At 32.1% G+C, this 17242-nt stretch overlaps 1 protein-coding gene across 2 annotated transcripts in view; it reads left to right on the top strand.

Moving 5' to 3' along the window:
• LOC109338173 (annexin D1-like) overlaps positions 1 to 14617 on the top strand; it is a 23430-nt gene extending 8813 nt beyond the window's left edge. For both annotated transcript variants that reach the window (XM_019575331.1, XM_019575338.1), the window contains exons 3-7: positions 11402 to 11502; positions 12240 to 12385; positions 12645 to 12863; positions 13532 to 13744; positions 14031 to 14617. In XM_019575331.1, the coding sequence (XP_019430876.1) occupies positions 11427 to 11502; positions 12240 to 12385; positions 12645 to 12863; positions 13532 to 13744; positions 14031 to 14327 (951 nt within the window). In that variant the 5' untranslated portion in view covers positions 11402 to 11426 and the 3' untranslated portion in view covers positions 14328 to 14617. The remainder of the gene's footprint in view (positions 1 to 11401; positions 11503 to 12239; positions 12386 to 12644; positions 12864 to 13531; positions 13745 to 14030) is intronic.

Below are 17242 nucleotides of genomic sequence, written 5' to 3'. Positions count from 1 at the left end.
TTCTCATTTGTGGGTGTTAGTATAGCTCTTTCTGACATATAAGAAGCATCCCATCCATGACTTCCCAAATTAGGAAATACTTCATGTATAAGTTGTTGTATAAAGTCTTCTCAGGTTTTCCAACATCCTATTTTGTAACTCATGATCTGTGTCATAGATATATAATTGCAGGAAACGTGGTCTATCTCCTTCATTGGGATGTAGTCCCCCAATGTTGTGATAAATTGAACCTTGGGCACGAAAGGTGTAGATACCACGTCCAGTTGTGGCTAAGTTGTTATCAAGATGAACACCTAATGAAGTAAATGCAAATATATGATTGTAACCCCTAATATGTTGCCTAAAATGCCTTCCTTCAGCTGAGGAGTCAACAATTAAGTCAAGCAGTTGTTGAGGTGCATTTATTTCTTGCAACCAAACTTTACCACGTAAGCAACAAATAGTTTGTGTCTCATGGTGAAACAACCTTGCATTGCACCATGTACATGAAGTTGGAGTGGGTAGTTGGGATGCAATCATGCTTCTGTCATTTCGAAAGCTTCTAGCACTGTTATGTCTTGATTGGAAGGTGCGCCTACTGTTTGTACCTTGTTCTGGGGGGAAATGGAATGATGTTGATGATAGTTGACCACCTGTATTTTTTCAGATAATGACCAAGTAATAAATATATTTTTCATAGATGATGTTCGTTGATATATTTATATATATATATCAAGATATTACTTGATGTTGTAGGATATTATTTTTATATAAGTTATCTTGTTCTATCATTATCATTATATATGTTTGTTTCCTTATATAATTTATATTATTTCTCAAGTTTACAAAATAATATTAATTGATATTTTACCATTACCATTATTGTTATTATATGCATTATTCATTTAAATATTTGATTTGCGATAAGTTTTAGAAGTTTATAATTGTTATAAAAAATTAAGAGTTTAAAATCTATGCACTTTTGTAATTGTTATAAAAAATTGTGAGTACATCATCCACTATTGATTTGTATTACTTTGTTTGAAAGTCAATGATGGTTAACATATGAATGATAAATAATTTACTCACAGTATAAAAAACACTGACATTGTATAAATATTAAATCTAAAAATTAATAGATCATTTAGAGTAAAAAATCTTATCTTTAATAAAAAAAAATAAGCTTGATCAATATTTGAGTTAATATAAGATGATAAGAGAAAAAACTTTTTCACACTCAGAATCCAGTGTCCAACTACAAAAAACCTATTAGCTAGAGACGATAAAAGAGGAGGAAGAGTGAAGGCGAAAACAAGGAAATTGATATAGAGTCACCATTAATCATATATAACACTATAACGACAAAACTCCATAAATTGGTAATAAGAATTAATGTCTTGAGAAACTTATTTCTATATGTGTAGTTATATTTCTTCTAGCATATTGAACTAATGAGAAATTTGGGTTCAATAACCTTTGAATTATAAAGAGGAAGTAAATAATATTATTGATAATTATAATATTATTATTTCACAATAATGAAAACATATATATATTTTTGAAAGTTAATAAAAAAATATTATTTTTGTCCTATTGTGTTAATATATATATATAATCATATATTTTTATATTTATCATTAGTTGTATATTCTTCTTATTTTTAAAACGAATTATATTGATTGATGATTATTGAGGGGATCGATGATTTTGTTTTGTTCAATGATAATTGTTGATGGAAATGAAGTAAAACATTCCCTACAAACATGAGACATTGGGTGAGGGGCAAACACCTTCAATGTCTGTGTTGCGTGTTTGATCATGAACCGAGTATTTGAGACAATTAATATCACATATGCTATTTGATTATCTTATTATTTGTGTGTGACATATCTTCTAATTAATCTTGTATAAGTATAAGATAAGATGATATATTACAATTATTAGCCTTTATTACAATTCTTTGGAGATTTTCTGTACTCATGACAACTAGGATGTAATAGTTTGAAAGTGTTTAAAATAGTGTTATTGTAAAATAATTTTTAAAATAATATAATTATTAACTTGTATCTTATACAATATCAATTAGAAGATATGTCATAAAAATAATAACACATCCAATTTGTATATGGTACATGAATTGTCTCAAACCCTAAATCCATGATTTAAATTTGCACACAACATGCCTATTAGAGGTGTATGCTCCTCACTCGGTGTCCGAGTTCGTAGGAATGTGTTATCGTGTTTCCTGGGATAAGTATATTTTAATGCAACTGAGAATTCATTTTCTATGCCTAGGCAAATTAAGGGATCGTAAGATCTTATTAACAATCAACACAATTATGTCATAAACCCCAACAATACATCAACGGGTGTTGATTCAAATGGTACATGCTTGATTCTCTTTAAGCAAGGTCTTGGGTTAGAGTCTTATGGATGGAAAAAATACCTGCTGGGAGTGTTAGCCCTACAAACCTATGGATGTTCCCAGCTCGAACATAATTGTCTTCAATGCGAGGATACTTGTGGAAAACCAAAAAAATAATCCCCAATAATACAATCATTAGTCAACATAATTTGATCGTAGACCCCTTCAACAATCATCAACCAATATAATTCATTTTAAAAAATAAGATAAATATATAACTAAATATTAACATAACACATATATGATAATTATATGTGATATTTTTTGTTTCCTCTTTCTAGTTCAAAGGCAATTGAACGAATAAGATTTTCTCAATTCAGTGTTAGAATAAACATAACTGTGCGTATAGAAGTAAGTTTCCCGAAACATTAATTCTCAATTATCAATTTATGGAGTTCTAGGATTATAGTGTTACCTATTTGATGAAGAGACACTACCATTTTCCTTGATTTCGCCTTCTCTCTTCCTCCTCTTCCATCTTCTCTAGCTATTATGTTTTTTTAGTTGAAGGCAAGATTCTTGTGTGAAAGACTTTTCTTTTCTATCATTCTTTTTACACTCAAGTGAATCTCGACTAATCATAACTCTTATTTTTAATAAAGATAGGATCCTTCATTCTAATAATAATTGCCAACTTTTAATTCTCATCATAAATTGATTATTTCAATCAATTATATAATGATAAATATAAATTCCTTCTATTTTATAAATTTAAGAGAATAACTAATCATATATGAAAATAAATATATAATTATAAGGATAAAACAAAATAACCTATATACAAATAATATCCTACAAGATCAAATAATATCTTAATAATAATGATAATCATAACAATAACAATAAGCTATATTCTTAAACTAATTTGATTATATCTTTGTAATTTTTTAGTGTAAGACAAAAAGTTGCTCTTCATATATTGTTATGAAAATCGGGTTATGACGGTTGGTTCAAACCGATGAAATACGATACAATAATTATATCGGTCATGCAATTATATCAGTCAAAATTGGCCAAAATCGGTCATACATACCGATCTTCAATTGAACCGTACTGATCATAATTTTTCTTAATGAAAATGACTTATTTTTACCAAAATGTTAGTATGAAAGATAAACATATAATTACTACTTTTTTTTACATTTTTATACTTCTAAAACATGGTCTACCATGAAGTAATACATTTTTGTTTTAACAAGTATTATAAATAATTGTTATTGTCTTCTTTATTATTTTTCAACATTAATTTTATTATCAAATATATGTATATTTACTTTCACAAGTATGTGGTTTAATCAATGAACCACTAGTTAAACTATTATACCAATATACTATTACTAACCGATTACATGACCATTACTATCTTAATAAGAAAATAAAAATTTTATTGACGGAATCAGGGTCTTTTGTTAGTTGAATTTTACCTTTCTCATTTTTAATATCCTGGCGGTAACTATAGTGCATTAATTCTTCCATGACGCAAATATAGTAAGTAATAAATAATGAGCGGAGTTTACCGCCTGCAATAATCCCTGCATAGCAGCCTCTTGCAATAAAAATTGGGAAGTGGAGGTAGGTTTATATGGGCTTGATATTACAACAAAATCAATATCAGTGTATTAATAAGAATATTAAGAGATGCTTCAGCCCCCATTACATTAGCTCATAAAAGATTATTGTCAAGCTCTCTAAAATATTTATAAAATGCACCCTCTTGGTTCAATTCAATTTATTTTTAGCCCGTCTATCACCCATGTGTAATATAATTCATGAACCATGATGTAGGCTTTGAACCTTTATATCATCTATTATTGGGCTTTTTTCATGGATTAACTTTATTTTATGCACTAAGTAAAAAAACATATACATGGACGACATCACATCAATCCAAAATTTTGGGATATTATTTTTTGTTTATATCCTCTTATACTCACTTCTATGTACATTGTGACTTAATTAACCAACACAGATGTTAAGTGTCCCTATCCAATCAAATTCACATAATAATATAAAAATATTAATTTATATTTTTATATTTTTTCTTTTTAGCAAAATATCATTTTTAACGAATGATACCAAATGAGACAACTAGACAAGTGATCTCCAACAACCTAAACCCTTTATCCGCATGAACAGGAAACATCTTCATATTGGTTTCATTTATGCTTACAACAATGTAAGCCAAAGGTTATCTCTATGTCACGATATAAAGCAAATTGGTGGTAGTATGTAATCAGTTTGGCTGGTTGGTGGGGATTTATATAGTATGCTGGATCAAGGTGAGATTATGAGATGTAATACTATGCATCTCAGTGAAATGAATTTGATTTAAAACTTGTATAAAGACTTGTTAGTTAGAAGAAATGAAGACAAATGGCTGTTCATGGAACAAGAAATAGGAAGTTAGGAAGATATTTGTTTCCAAATTAGATAGAGCTCTAATTAATGAAGCTTCTAGTCTGGAAATTAAGATTGTTGAAACTCTTGTATTACCTGATGAACGTGTGCAAAACTGAAAAGAAGACAATAGAATTAGTTATGTAAGCCTTACAAGACTTCATAGATACTACTAGTCTTAAAAATGGTCAGCCTATTCATAGATAGATTTACCTAACTTTACAATCGCAAGCGAAGAGACTATTTTCGTGCTTTGAACCCATAACCTTCAGGTCACAAGGGTTGCAACCTTATTGTTGCACCGCGTCTCATCCATGCCATTAGCCCTGTTGCAAATATTTAAAAACAACAACATATTTTTGTATATAAGTGGTGTCTCAGGTAAAGCAAGATATATATGGAATAGCACTTGTAATGCAAATGCTTCTTGGCATTGGAGGGGGTTGAATGCATTGAAAGACACTATTTAAATGTCTTCTCTGAAAAAAGTCTAGAAACTAGAGATTACTTATTTTTTAATCTGTGTAACTTCTAAGACTCTACTCCAAATTTATGATAATTAAGTTGGGGATCAGAACAAGGCATGTAGAAATGTAGAACTCAAAATATGGAATAGAAAATTGCTGCATGTGTGGATGCTCAAAAGACTGAGAAGAAACATTTTGTTTGCTTATATTGCAACAGGCATCTAATATCATGTATGGTTTTCTAGAAACAGAATTATTTTTAAAATAGATGAGATCACAGATGAAGATATCTTTAAGTTGATATAGGAAGACAATAAAATTAGAGTAAGATCTAGATTGCCAAAGAGAATATAACTCTATATGCTACCAATTAAGTTTAGATAGAAGGACAATTGTTAGAGTGAAAATATAACTCAAGAAAATAGACATGAGAAACTCATTAAGCATCAAACACCATTACCATGAGAATCTAATGGTTAACTTGAATGGCAAATAGTATCTTGATAAAATTGATAATGTAGTAAATAATTATGTCAATCCATTAATTTACATTTACTATACATTGATGACACTAATTTCGATTGACTAACGTGATTTATTTATAACTTTTGAAACTTGTTAGCTTTCCTCCCATTTAGCAAGATTGCACTCACCAGTTTTTGCAAAGCTCCATTTTTTCACCCATCTCCTCATAATCACAGAATTACTGTGTTTTGTTTGCTACGGCATTATAATATAGTTGGTAGAATTTAATACAGAATTAATCCTTAGTAAAAAAAAACAATGCAACAAATAAATGAACACAGAGAATTAATGTGGTTCAGATTTAATCCTATATCCACAAACAATAGATCAAAATTTCACTATCAACAAACTTAACACATTACAATATTCCACACTATTCTCTCAATGATTGATTTCTAATAACTCTAGAAACTCAATCTTTACAAGTGTTTTGTAATTGTTTCTTTCACTAAAAAAATTTCAGAGAAAAATACATCGTAATTTTTTTGATAAGAAACTACTGCTTACCTTGCCTAAACCATGCCCCTACAATCATGGGATTGAGGATGACCAAGTCTCTAACCATAAATAACTTCTCTCCACAACTTCAAGTTTGGCCCTTGATAAGAATTTAGTATTCACCCCAAAACTTTCACAATCTCCACCTTGAATAAGAACTCAATTCAGCAAAGTGAAATATCCACCCTTGATCCTTCTCAACCACTGCCTATTACCGCAGCCCTTCAAACTTGAACCTTTATTCTGCTAAACAAAACACTTTGACATGCTTCCAAGACCCATAAGTTCTAAACAGCAGTAGAACTTCTCAGATGGCAACACCTTTGTAAGCATGTCTGCAACATTCTCAGTTGTAGAAATCTTCTTCATGTTGATTTCTTCTTTCTCAACTACATCTCTAACAAAATGTAGTCACACATCAATGTGTTTAGACCTTTCATGAAACACTTGATGTTTAACAAGATGTAGAGCACTCTGACTGTCACACAAAATAGACACATCTTTAAGGTTAACTCCAAAATCTCCAAGTATACCCTTCAACCATATGCCTTCTTTCACAGCCTCAGCTATTGCCATATATTCAGATTTAGTTGTTGATAGTGATACTAGAGATTGCAAGCATGATTTCCAGCTTATTACTGAACCAAACAGAGTAAATACATAACCTGTCTGAGATTTCCTATTGTCTAAATTTGTAGCATAATCATAATCTACATATCCCATCAACACTTCCGTTGAGCTATAGTCATTTCCTCCATACACTATTCTAGTGTTAGAACTTCCATTCATGTACCTCATTATCCACTTAAGAGCTTCTCAACGAGGTTTCCCTGGATCAGACATGTACATACTCACAAAACTTATAACATGTGCAATATTAGGCCTACTGCATACCATAATGTACATTATGCTTCCTATTGCATTTGCATAAGGTACATGTCTCATATAATCAATCTCTCTCTGACTGTTTGGCCTTTGCTTCTCAGAAAGCTTGAAATGACCAGCTAGAGGTGTGAGAATAGGTGTTGACTCATGCATATTAAATTTGGTTAATACCTTCCTGATATAACTTTCTTGATTTAACCAAAGATGACCATGAATCCTGTCTCTTACTATATTCATCCCAAATATCTTCTTAGCTTCTCCCAAGTCCTTCATTTCAAACTTAGAAGCCAAAACATCTGTAATGTCTTTAATACCTTGTTTACTACTACTTGCAATTAGCATATCATCAACATATAGCAGTAAATAAGTAAATACTTTCTCACCATGCACCTTGAAATAGATACAACTATCATAGAGAGATTTTTTAAAACCAATTTCCATCATATACTTATTGAACTTTATGTACCACTGCCTAGGACTCTGTTTCAGACCATAAAGAGATTTATTTAGCAAGCATACCTTATTTTCATCACTTGGCAACGTGAACCCTTCTAGTTGCTGCATATAAATAGTCTCCTCTAATTCACCATGTAAGAAGGCTGCTTTTATATCCAGTTGTTGGAGCTCCAAGTCATGATGTGCTACAATGCTAAACATGATTCTGATTGAGGTGTGTTTCATAATAGGTGAAAAAATTTCATTGTAATCAATTCCCTCCCGTTGAGTGAATCCCCTAGCTACCAACCTGGCTTTATATCTGACTTGTTCTTGCTTCTCAGTTACCTCTAACTTTCTCTTGAATATCCACTTGCAACTAAGAATCTTCTTAGATGTAGGTCTAGGTACCAGACTCCAAGTGTTATTATCATTCAGAGATGTCAATTGTTCTTGCATGGCTATGATCTATAGATCCTTTTAAACACAATTTATTGCTTCAATGTATGACTTCAGTTCTTTATATTCCACCTCCTTTGTTGTATTCAGAGAAAATGCCCCTAGTTGTGACATACCAGGTGTGTTAATTTTCTTGATTCTCCTTGCTCTGTCTCTGACCAACTGGAAATCTTCTAAGTTCTCATCACTCAACACAATGCCACCACCACTTATTCTATAAGACTTCTTTCTTGGAGCAATTGTAGTTTTAGGAGTACTAGTATTTTCAGGTGTTTCATTTATTCCCTGTTGATCCTGAATTTCATATTCAGATGATGTCTCAATCATCTTCTCAAGCTCCACCTCAAACTGCATGTCCATATCAGTAGTTTCATTCTCAGTGCATTTGATGTCTTGAGCTTTTTCAACATATGGCATCCTTTCTTCATTGAACACCACATTTCTACTAATAATGATTTTTCCCTTTCCAAGTTCTATACACCCTAACCTGAATCCCTTCACTCCTAGAGGATACCCTAAGAAAATACACTTCATAGCTCTTGGTTCTAACTTATCCTGTCTTACATGAGCATAGGCCATGCCACTAAACACTTTCAAACCAAAGTAGCCACCAAGTCTTCCATACCATTTCTCATCAGGTGTTTTTAAATCAATTGTTGTAGATGAACTCTTGTTTATTAGATGACAAGCAGTCACCACAGCTTATGCCCAGAAACCTTTAGGTACACATGAAGTAATCAACATGCATTTGACCTTTTCTAAAATGGTTCTATTCATCCTTTCTTTTAGACCATTATGTTGAGGTGTGCCTGGTATAGTCCTGTGCCTGATAATCCCATTCTCTCTACAGATATTCTGAAATTCAGCAGACAAGTATTCTAAACCATTGTCGGTTCTCAGCACCTTAATACATTTTCCTGTCTCATTTTGCAATTCAGTGAACCATTCTCCGAACTTCTCTAGAACATCTGATTTTTGTTTGAGTATATACACCCACACCTTCCTGGTATAATCATCAATAAAGGTGATGAAATACTTGCCTCCTCCACGAGAAGATTCCTTTTCAGGAACCCATATGTCAGAGTGTATATACTCAAAAACAGACCTAGTAAAATGTTTTCCAGTTGAAAAACTATTCTTTTTAGCTTTTCCTAGCACTCATGGTTCACAAACAAATAGTTTCTCAAGATCACAAGTACCTAGTAGATTTTGCTTCTTTAACTCTACTAAGCCTTTTTCACTTATGTGACCTGATTTCATGTGCCATAGAGATGCAGTGACAAGGCTAGTAATATTTAGATCACCACAAACAATATCACTGATCAGATAGTACAAGTTGTTCTTCTTAATACCTTTCATAATAATGACATTATCTTTCATCACATGCATTATGCCATTCTCAGACTTGAACATATATCCTTTGTTCTCCAAAGTACCAAGTGATATAATATTTCTTTTCAAATCAGGTATATACCTCACATTAGTTAACAACTTGATAGAACCATCATGAAGTTTAAGTTTGATATTACCTATTCCCTGCACAGTGCATGATGCATCATTTCCAAGCATAACTGCTCCTCCAGTTGCCATAAATATCTCTGAGAACCATTTCTTTTGAGGGCACGTGTGGAATGTACAAGCAGAGTCCAAGATCCACTGATTTGAGATGCCATTATCAATGATTGACAAAACTTCAGCACTACTAGAGTCATTAGCAACGTTTCTTGCAAAATCAGTCCATTTTCCATACTTATCACCATTTTTCTTCTCTTGTTTCTTCTTCCATATGAAGCAGCCCTTCTTGAGGTGTCCAACTCCGTGACAATGATGACACTTTCTAGTTCTAACACCATCATTTGCTTGATTTTGTTGTGTAATTGGTTTGAATTGTTCCTTCTTGTTCTTCATCTTATCAAACTTCTTCTTAAACTTGATGTGAAGACCTTCTCCAGGTAATTCATGTACCATCCCAGCTTGTTTCTACATTTCCTGTGTTCTGATAGCACTCTGAACCTCCTCATAGGTTAGAGTCTGATCCTTGCCAAACACCATGGCTTCTTTCATATTATCAAACTGCTTAGGTAGAGAATTAAGCAATATGATTGCCTTGTCTTCATCTCCAAGTGGTTTCTCTTCAACACTTTCTAGATCATCAACAATTTTGTTGAACTCTTCGAGTTGATCTATCACTCCTTTCTCTTCCTGCATTCTGTATAGTTGTTGCTTCATGAACAACCTGTTGGCTAATGACTTAGTCATATATAGGCTATCAAGCTTCAACCAAATGCCTGCTGCTGTAGTTTCCTTTGCCACTTCACGCAACGGCTTATCACCTAAATACATAATTAAGGTGCTATAAGCCTTCTGCATAATCTCATTCTTTTGTACATCAGTAACAATTGTTTGAAATTTCTCTGTTCCAAGTAATGCCATTACCAGACCTTGTTGAACTAAGATCGTGTGCATTTTTTCTTCCAGAGCCCGAAATCATTTGATCCAGTAAACTTCTCTATGTCAAACCTTGTTGCCATTGATTCAGATGCAAACCAAGCTTCAAAACACAGTCGTGCCCCCACAAACGGCGTTAATCGTTAGAATTTAATACATAATTAATCTTTACTCATAAAAAACAATGCAACAAATAAATGAACACAGAGAATTAACGTGGTTCGGATTTAATCCTACATCCACAAACAATAGATCAAAATTCCACTCTCAACAAACTTGAACACATTACAATATTCCACACTATTCTCTCCATGATTGATTTCTAATAACTCTATAAAGTCAATCTTTACAAGTGTTTTGTAATTTTTTCTTTCACTGAAAAAATTTCAGAGAAAAATAAATCATAAAATTTTTCATAAGAAACTACTACTTATTTTACTTAAACCATACCTACAATCATGGAATTGAGGATGAACAAATCTCTAACCATAAATATTTTTTCTTCACAACTTCAAGTTTGGTCCTTGATAAGAATTTAGTTTCTTATTCACCCCAAAACTTTCACAATAATAAACTTCATTTCAGCCACATGACATATTTAACATTGGTACTTAAAATAAAGTTCTTTATGATCCCAAGAAGCAATTAACTATTTTTTCAAATAAAAAAAAAAGTATTCATCAATAATAGAAATGATATTCTATATATCTGTAAAATCAGGCCCATGAAATGAGGATAACGTGGCAAACGTAGGAATGGTGATTTGCATGTGAGACGTTGAACGTGAAAGTAGGGACACGTACTTTTGACTTTAAAGAATAGAAATAGTGAAACACCATTATGTGTTTTCACATACAAAACAGGACAAGGAAGAGAGAGTGAGTGAAGGAGAAAGAATCAAACAAACAATGTCGACACTGAAAGTTGCTCATCCTATTCCTCCCGTTTCCGATGACTGTGAACAACTTCGCAAAGCCTTCGAAGGTTTCATCACTTTTCTTTATCAATATGTTTACTTACATCCTTTAGTTATGTATCAAATTCGGCTTATCGCTTATCACTTATCGGATTCTTATAAAAGAAACTAAACTGAACCGGTACCACGAACCATGTAACTTGGTTTTAATTGATGGATGGAATGGATCTTTGTTAATTGATCTTATTTTGATGATCCAATACCGCGCGTGCTGTTTCTCTTCGTTTTTAGTCGTGTGGTGGTTCGATCTGTACTTGTGATGAGAAAATGTTGAGGTTCTTTATACTATGCTTGATAATGTATGGTTGATTTGTGATCCTTTATTGATCTACAAGACAGATCATGATCCACTGCATTGTGGTGTGTAGTATTGTATTAGTGTTTGGATCTGTAGTGTTTGTTTCACAGATCTCTATGATAATAGGCAAAATGAAGAAAGAAAATAAAAGTGAAAAAATTGAATGGTTGTGATGAAAAAAATCTGAGTTTGTGAGCAACTTTTTCTGTGTAAATGCATTACAGGTGTACGGATTCTTAAAGTATAACTGTGTCCTCTATGTAACCTATTGTAAGAATTATCGAGTTAAATTTATAAGCTTATAGTTGGTAGATTATTTAAAATCATTCAGTATGTGTATTTGGATTTTATTTTTGGTTGAGGATCATTTTGTATATTTTCATTGTCACTTATAAATTGGTGTTCTTGTGTTTTGATGACTTTTCAATTGATCACATGTAATTTCAGGTTGGGGAACTAATGAGGGGCTGATTATATCAATCTTGGCTCATCGCAATGCTGCTCAAAGGAAGCTTATTAGAGAAACTTATCATGAGACTTATGGAGAAGATCTCCTCAAGGCCTTGGACAAAGAGCTGACAAGTGACTTCGAGGTATTGGATAACTTTCCTATGTAGATAATGTTGAAATTATGGGGTTTGGATATGGAAAAAGAAAGAAGAAATACTCAAAATAGTAAATTGTATTGATAATACGATATATTTTATCTATATTCTTTATAATATGTATTATGTAATTTAAGATATTCTGAGATACTTTCCTATATTCTAACTCATAATATGCCTCTATTGGTTCTTTCTTTCTAGTGTATGAATTATGAGCTAATGTGACTTTGAATTCTCTCTTGGCTAGAGGCTGGTACGTCTTTGGACTCTTGATCCTGCTGAACGTGATGCAATTTTGGCAAATGAAGCGACTAAAAAATGGACTTCAAGCAATCAGGTTCTGGTGGAAATAGCCTGCACCAGATCCTCAGAACAACTATTTCTTGTGAGGAAAGCTTATCATGCTCTTTATAAGAAGTCCCTTGAGGAGGATGTTGCTCATCACACAACTGGGGACTACCGTAAGGTACTGAATACTGATTTCCAATCATAAACTTGTCATAATTGAAAGTTGTCCTGTAACGAACATTATAGACAAGAGTGCTTTCCGGTCAATGAGAAATGATTAGAGGTAAACTGTATATTGCCATTGACAGTTGATTGTTCTTGTTATTAACTGTTTAACTGATCATGTTCAATGCTTTGATGGTCATACTAGATTACTTCATACATTATTTTAGGGGATCATGCATGTTAAAAGACAGATGACAGAATGATCAATCATCACATGTTTTTAAAATACGGATCATCAGATACTCAATGGCATGTGGCAATACTAAATTAGCCTCAATGACACTGAAACCATATGTTTTCCTGTCAACTACATTATGTTACAAAAAATTGAGTTCAACTATTTAGGAACTTAGTACTCACAAGAATGAAGGATTCACTGATGAACATATTTGGACACCAGTCACAAGCAAAATTTGGGGCAAATTCTGTAGAAAGGGTATCTCTTTTCTTAATTTCTTGACACTTGATTTAAGACCATATGTTTTAAAACTTGAATTCAAATTGTATTTTGTTAATGAAGGAAGAATTTGAACTATATCTGTGGTCTTCTTTAAGCTATCTGAATTTTTATTCACCCTTCACTTAAAAAGGTTAACAATTGCTAACTTGTTTTGTGTGTAGCTCCTAGTACCTCTGGTTAGTTCTTATCGATATGAAGGCGATGAGGTCAACTTGACTCTGGCAAAAACTGAGGCAAAATTACTACATGGAAAGATTTCAGACAAGGCTTATAATGATGAAGACCTCATCAGGATTTTGGCCACAAGGAGCAAAGCACAAATTAATGCTACTTTGAATCACTACAGAGATTCATTTGGAAATGACATCATCAAGGTACATACTTCATCTTATATTGCTTTGTACCTAATTTGCTTCATCTCATGTCACTTTTGTGACTCTTCAAATATTTGGAAAAGAAACATGTATTTGAGTTATGCACTCCACTAGTCTAATCGGTGCCCAAGAATTATAAAACATACGATTTAATTAGAAAATAATCTATATTAGTTTCTGAATGAAAACTTATCATTTATTTATTCTTTAACTGGGCACATTTTAGGGAGACCCTTTTTGTTTTATGCAAACAAATTAGATTAAAACATGTGAGCTAATGTTGCAGGATCTGGAAGCTGACTCAAAGGATGAGTTCCTGGCTATACTGAGAGCTACTGTGGAGAGCTTAATCCGTCCCGAGGAGTACTTCGTGCACGTTCTTCGTTCCGCTATCAACAAGACAGGAACAGATGAAGGAGCACTTACAAGGGTGGTGGCCACCAGGGCCGAGGTTGATTTGAAAATCATTGCTGAGGAGTATCAAAGGAGGAACACTGTTCCTCTTGAACGTGCCATTGTCAAGGACACCACCGGTGACTATGAGAATATGCTTGTGGCACTTTTGGGACAAGATGACGCTTGAGAATTGAGATATTCCTTTGTGTGTGCATGGTTTTTGAAGTTTTGTGTTATTGTGTGCTGGTTTGATGGTTACATTACTTACATGTTGCTGTGTATTTGGCCATGTTGTTTTCCTATGTTGAATAAATAGACATCCTGAGCTATAGCTTAGGCGGGTTTTGAAGTCCTTACAATTGATTCTTCCAAGGGTCAATTGGTTGGGATTTTTTAGATCACTGGCAGTGACCATAGGGTCACTTTATATGATATGCGTGCAATAGATTTTACAAGCTTAATTTTCCCTTTACTTCATTTTCTAAATACTTTTACTGGAAGGAGATTGTGCTCAAGAGGTGTTTATAGATTAATGGGGTCAGGATGAACAAGGAAATGTTATCTCATCTTGTATCATATAATATTTCGTACTAATAATAATAAAAATAACAATAATAACAAAAATTTAAATTTTTTAATTAATATGTCATATTTTGATTGTGAGATATGGAGCATAAAATGTGACATATATTTATGTTAATTTAAGATAGGGTCTTAAAATTAACAAATGAAAGTGTCATCTCCAATGCCTTTGCCAAGATAAATTAAACATTCCAACTTTTTATCACGTGCCCACGTGTATGCCACAATGCTATAACATCAAACAGCCACCTGTTGACATGTGTCATATCCAATGCCATAGCATAGTATAGGGAAAAAGAGATGTCGGTTGTAATTATATCAAACCTAAGCATGTCAATATAATATTCCCTTAATGAGTTAGATTCCTCTCCGTTAATGGAGAGACAAGTTATGGAAAAATACACTAATAAACCAAAAGATAATATCATTTATGACCCTTAGTTTTCATTGAAATTACAATTTTTACATTCAAAATACACTACAAAATATAACTTGAGGTTGAAATATTAGTAATGCAAATAGAGCAATATTATTGAGGTTGCTTTTTGGGCTTTAGCCCATATTTGCTATATAAAAAAGTAAGTGATAATCTACTGATATTACTTATTTTTTTGCAACTAAGGGCCACTTCGAAGAGTTTATATTTACATTTGTAACCTTCTCCTATGACTATAACAAATGAATATATCTTTTTTGCCCCAAAAAAATGAATATATCTTTTTTGCCCCAAAAAAATGAATATATCTTTTACTTTCCAGTTATTTTTATATTTTATTTTATGCATATACGTATCCCAAAAATCCAAAATAGAAATGGAGAACTATTGTTGTCTATTATTTGTTGCACATAAAACGTAATTGAATTTCAATAAGAGCAATACTGTATATTTGTTTTTACTTAAAGAAAATGCAGCCATTTGATTTTTTTAAGTAAAAGTTTAGAGGATTTGTATATCTGGTTGATTAAAAAATGACTATGAAAACTAATAGAATTGTTAATAATACACACTATGTTATGTTAAAGTGTTGAACTTTACCCACTAATGGAAATGACCTTACAAATGCAATAGTAGATAGGAAAGTTTCAGATTTTTTTTTTATTTTGCTGAAAAATGTAGTTGATTTTGTTTATCTTTTAAATACTCTACATGTATTATATGTCACGTGATATACTTTAGGGTACAGAATTTGCTAAAATTGAATGTGAGGAGAGAAACTTATTACCTGTTTGTGGTAAAAGAAATTGTTGACAAAAAATATTGTGACTGAACTGCGAGTCATTTTTTTTGTTTCTCACATGTATCTTCGTACTGAAAGTAATCTCGTCCGAGCCGGGAACATTTACAGGTATGTGGGGTTAACTCTCACAGCGGACATTTTTCTTATCCACAAGACTCGAACTTGAAACATTGTTTAAGGAAAATCAAACATATACCACTTGAACCAACGCAAATGAATGTCATTTGGTATTAGGTTTAATTGGTTTTAATGTTTAAATTGCCTTATAGGACTTGATGAATGCATATATAATGATATATAAATCTAAAACTTTATATAATTAATAATTATGTATAATGTATTGAAATAACATCTTTCCATTTTTTGGACCGGAATAATATAAAACAATAGAGTAGTGTTATATTTTTTTTTTATTTAAGTGGACTTTCAGGTTATTTCAGTTTAACTAAGTTTAACATGGTCGTATCAGAATTTTTCCGCTTCAAAGCGATTTAATCCCTCATTCAATTAACACTACAAATAAAAATCATTTTTAAATTTGGTTAGATATCAGACTAGTGAGATCACCCAATTCGGTATGATTCTCGCAACAATTATAGTGAAAATTAAATGTAGGAGGGTTGATTATTAATTTTATTTCCATTTAAATTATAGTCTATGTTACTTAAACAAATTCAAGTGACATGCGTACGTCAGCTTCCGATCATCGCTTACGTAAATGTGACTAGTACCACTTACCATCACAGAACAATTGGCTAAAGCAACGAGAGACAATAAACAAGAGAAAGGCGAAGAAAGGGGGTTGTTCTTTTTCAACTTAACTTATTTTAGTTTTGGGGCAGTTTAATTTGGATTAAATGTTATGCCGAAACTTGCACAAAAGTTTTATATTTGATACACACAACCTTAATTTTAATGTAATAATTACTGCATTATTTCACATTGATCCGTGTTTTAACTTCTGGAGAATTGATGAATTTAGTTTTTCAATATTGAATTTCTTCTTTAAACATTTAGGACACTTATTAACCCAACTCATATTCATATGTAATTAGTTCAATTTTGGTCTACTAGGTAATACTCTACTAGATTATTAGATAGATTAAAATGTCAGATGTTCGATTCATAAGAGTGACAATTGTTGGAATGAGCAGTCACACATCCCGAATGTGATTAATTCTTTACTCATAAAATGATGATTTATACACACAAAAATTACAAATTACATATGTATGAGCTTGTTGACAATTAATTGTTAGGTTAATGTTAAGTCACACTATAA

This window comes from Lupinus angustifolius, chromosome LG02 (genome assembly GCF_001865875.1).
Source record: "Lupinus angustifolius cultivar Tanjil chromosome LG02, LupAngTanjil_v1.0, whole genome shotgun sequence".
NCBI classification, from domain to species: Eukaryota; Viridiplantae; Streptophyta; class Magnoliopsida; order Fabales; family Fabaceae; genus Lupinus; species Lupinus angustifolius.
Note: the sequence above shows the minus strand (reverse complement) of the source record. Positions and strands in the feature narration are given on the sequence as shown.